This window comes from Pinus tabuliformis, chromosome 2_1, assembly GCF_031772625.1.
Source record: "Pinus tabuliformis cultivar Carrire ecotype Pingquan chromosome 2_1, CPIR1, whole genome shotgun sequence".
Lineage (NCBI taxonomy): Eukaryota > Viridiplantae > Streptophyta > Pinopsida > Pinales > Pinaceae > Pinus > Pinus tabuliformis.
The window spans coordinates 276,590,548-276,595,064 of NC_142299.1; the positions used below are offsets into that span (position 1 = coordinate 276,590,548).

The 4,517-nt window shown below is 34.5% G+C and overlaps 1 protein-coding gene across 1 annotated transcript; it reads left to right on the forward strand.

The window, feature by feature from the left end:
* Positions 1-1,828: 1,828 nt before the first annotated feature.
* Positions 1,829-2,464, forward strand: LOC149199847 (uncharacterized). Its single transcript, XM_089400737.1, has one exon. It carries the CDS (start codon positions 1,829-1,831, stop codon positions 2,462-2,464), a length of 636 nt encoding a protein of 211 aa, XP_089256863.1.
* The last annotated feature ends 2,053 nt before the right edge of the window (positions 2,465-4,517 follow it).

Below are 4,517 nucleotides of genomic sequence, written 5' to 3' on the forward strand. Positions count from 1 at the left end.
CAAGGGCCACAAATATCAATATACATCATGTCACCTTTATTTGCAAATGAAGACCCTCCTTGCTAAGGTTCTCCTAGATTGAAATGATCCTAAAATGACATATAGTTAATGCTAGATGAAATGAAACTACAAATAAAGGCTATCGGGAACAAGTTGAAGCATATTGAGGTCTTGGCATCAAATGCTAGTCAAGTGTCAAGAACAAAGATGATGTTTCTCTCCTTGAGGTGGGATCCCTCTATCTTTTTCTAGCTTTTAGGATGTATGGGAAACTATTGGCTTTTTCGTTTTTCTCTGTCATGTTAGATTTTTAAGTGCTTACTCAAGAACTCTACTTACTCTTGTTTAATGTTGGACATAAATTAATTTTTGTTAAAATATTTATTACTCTACCGATAGTGTGGTTTCTTTACTAGCTAACCAAAAGCCAACAATAACCTTCTACTTATCTAACTTATATATATATATATATATATATATATATATATATATATATATATATATATAAGAAAGAAGAAAAACATCAATATTGCAATGTGTGAATACAATAATTGGTGTAGTAATGGTCCTTTTCACGACAAAACTTCTGTAGAATTTGAGTGTTCCTAGGGTTTTTCACGGCGTTGAATCCATTTATGCATTCAAAAATGCATTTTAAAGAATAGAAAACCACATTTTTTTCTTTAATCACATTTTTCCTTAAATTGTTTCACGATGAAAAATTTTATTTCATCTATCCATTTGTGCATTCAAAAATACATTTTAAAGAATAGAAAATCACATTTTTCTTTAATCACATTTTTTCGTTAAATTGTTTCACCTTATTCTGGTGAAAAATTCTATTTCATCTATAAATTAGACTAGACATTTTTAATTACATAAATTTAATTAAAAAAATAAAAAAATTATTATCCAATAAAATTTCCATTACACCTTAAAATCTAGGATTCCTATTAAATTTAATAATCCTTTTACCATTTAAAATTCAGCTACAATATTTTTTATTATTAAAGAAATTCCATTACAAATTTCGGATATAAAAATAGTGGGTCGATAGCATGCTAAATCCCGACACTAACAGCCTCGAGTTGTAAGATACCGTGGTAGTCCACATCATATGCTATGATTACAACAATAATTTCGCAAAATGATGTGATATTTCAATCCTAAAATATGTTTTCTGTTGTATGGAATCTGGGGTAATTTTTGAGGAAAATTTAAATCGTTATAAACCCTCGAATTGTGCACGATCTAACTGTGAGATGTCAATGTCGTTCACGCTATGTTTTACGATTCTAATGATTTCGCATCACGAGGCTATGTTTCAATTGCACTCAATGTTTGGCTGCTTGGACTTTGCGTCGAATTTTCCGGGAAATTTAAAAACGTTCTTTCAGAAAAGGTTCCTGTCAGGAGACAGCCCTTATCACGCGTTTTGTGGAGGGTGCATGATTTCAGGAAACAGCCGCAACTTTCATACTTTTCAGGATGAATCTTCGAGTTAAATTTTCCTGGAACACCTGCTTGCTCGGTACTCTACGCGCCACTTACCCATGACTTGCTCTGCAAGTATTTCATCCCCTCACTATTAAATACAAAATGGATTATCATTCAAAACCCTCTCTCTCATAGGCCTGGTCGGCGAGGTTTCATACCTCACAGACGCTGCAAGTCAGTCCAGAAGTGGTCAGATTTCTTCATATTTCTTCCTCCCAGGTTCTGTATGTTTGATATTGTTGTTTCTGATCCGCATCGATCGAATTCATTTTGTGTGTGTGTTTATATTATTGCTACACCTTGTGTGGTTTGATCAAAAAAAGTTAAAAAAATGGAGGTCCATTCTGGTGTAGATAACGTTTCAGCAGAGCGTCTTTGGAACGTTTTACGAGTTGCCTTCTTTATGATGAGAAAAGGGCTCATCTCCAAACGCAAGATGCTCATTGGCATGCATTATTTGATGAAGAGAGGGAAAGTCTGTGCAAGAAGCCTGAGGAATCTAGTATTCCAACATTCCAGAGGCAAAATCGATGAAGGTTTTGGGCTCCACGAATATGAATTCTCCTGCAGCAACAGCCCAGCAAATCCCGTTCCCTTACAGATAGGCAAGAGAAAACGTCACCACCTTCCCAAAAATATTCTGCACTGTTCATGCATTCGTCCGCATCCAGATGAAGATGACAGGGAAGAGCCCACTGCTTTTGTCCTTCCCCTGTTGCACTACGACAGCGAAACCTTCAGCAAGAATTTCCTTGAACATAGTGATATGCCTTCCCTCGAGAAACTAAGCCGCCACTTATCTCCTCCGTCTCGAAGGACGTCGAACCCATCCGATGAAAAAAATAACGAGCATGAGGTGGACAGGCAAGCCGAAGAATTCATAGCTAAATTCTACGAACAATTGAGGTTGCAGAATCAGATGTCTTTTCGGCAATACCAAGAAATGCTTGACCGGGGTACATCTTAGCCAGCCCCCCACGAAAATCTTCAATACCAGGTAAGCAAAGGTTGTGCGTAGAAATGAGCGGAAGAAATTTCCAAACAAAAGCATTACATGAGGAATAACCAAGGCCAAATATGCTGCAGGTTCTTCTAAACAAATTTACTGGAGGAACGGAATGGAGCAATTTGTAAAGGAGGCATGAATGACAGGAATTTTAAGTGAATGAATGAGACTACAAAGTAAACAGTGGCGTTTTTTTTTAATGTACGAAACCTAAGAGTGTATTAGAATTTATTTGGCTTTATTCCTGTACACGGATTTTTAATGTACCGAGAATTTATTTGGCTTCCTATAAACGGAAATAGAATGATGAAGGAGCGCCCAGTGAAAGTGGAACTTATAACTATGTTAATAATCCGGCAAAAAAATATAATAATCCAGTCGAGTTTTTTTTCAAGTTAATTTTATTATTGTTACTGTTATTTTATTTTTCAAACCAAGCTTGTTTATAGCCATTTTTAATTTGAAAGTTTTTAGAATTTTAATTTGAAAGTTCGTAGAATCTGGTAATTAAGATTATGAGAAACTTTCTCGCCAGTATTTCTTCGAAATAAAATGTTACATGAAAATTCTGATTAATATTAGGTTTATTTTTTTCGAGTAGAGAAAAACATTTCATTTCCGAGGAGGTACAAATATCATGTATTTTAGTATTTTTGTTGTTCTCTACCCATCTCATTTACAAAAATATAATTCTACAAAATAAACCAATTCTTCCTGTACCATTATCTTCTGCTACTATTTTTACCATTATTCTCATAGTCTCCCAGTATTATGGTAGATGGGTTGTTCTCTACCCATTCATTTACAAAAATATAATTCTACAAAATAAACCAAATCCTTTTGTACCATTCTCTTCTGTGCTACTCGACTTTTACCAGGTTTTATGGTATATGTTTCCCAGTTTTATGGTATATGGCCCTTTTTTCCAAGTATACTTTCCAATCAAAAGTTTATAAATTAACTCCTCATATGCTAGTCTAAATAAATAGAGTACTTCAAAAAAATATATTACAAAAAAACTTGTCCATGACATGACATCTACGGGAAATGATCAAAGCTTGTAATTTCACAGAAATTTATGTAGTCTTCCCTGATCTTAACATGGTTTTCAAAAACTGCATATAAGATCTTACTAGGTTCCACCTTCAAACCTCTTTTGCATAGGAGGTCAGTCGTTGTATTTTGTTCCCTGAATAAATGTTCAAAATGGATGTGATGGAAGTAATTTACTATATGCGATTTGAAAACATTGTGATCCTTGAGCCAATCGATGATGTTTTTTCCATCTCCATATACTTGTAGTTTCTCAATTCCCAACCACTTTGCAACAAATAACACACCCATAACGCAATAATCACTAGAAATGATAGTAGAAAATTGGTCTGATTTTAATGAAAACCCCATATCCACATTTCCTCTTCTTGCAGGCACCATCAAAGAAACCCACTAGGAAAACCCTCCATATATTTTTGGATTTGACCTATCTATGTTTCACCTTTCTTTTTATATGGTCAACCTCATTGAAAAATGCCATTGTTAATGATGTCCCTATGTACAAAAATTGTTTTCTGTTCAAATAATCTTGCATTCTTGCTTCTCCAAATCGACCAGAAAATATAGATTGGGAGAAAATGATATTTATTGTGGTTCTTGTACCAATAAAGTAAACAAGATCTCACTGTAATATAACTTCGATAGGGGAGATTATATTTACCAATAACTCCTTTCTAGATAGCGAGGGCATGTGTACATAATAGGAATAAGTGTTCCACATCCTCCGATTCATTTTGGCATAGAATGCAAAAGCTCGGGCAAACAAAACCCTGTTTTTGTAAATTATACCATGTCAGTATCTAGTCATTAAGTACCAACCAACTAAATACCTTTAATTTGTTTGGCAAATCCCCTTTCTAGGTTACTTGAAACCAAATGTTTTCATCAATCACCTTCTCATACCTGGGGATTCTACGATAAATTTCCTTTACCTGTGGTTGCCCCTTCATAAAAGTTCCAT

Excerpts from the sequence above, each read along its gene's own strand:
- LOC149199847 (XM_089400737.1), top strand. The coding sequence starts at position 1,829 with ATGGAGGTCCATTCTGGTGTAGATAACGTTTCAGCAGAGCGTCTTTGG.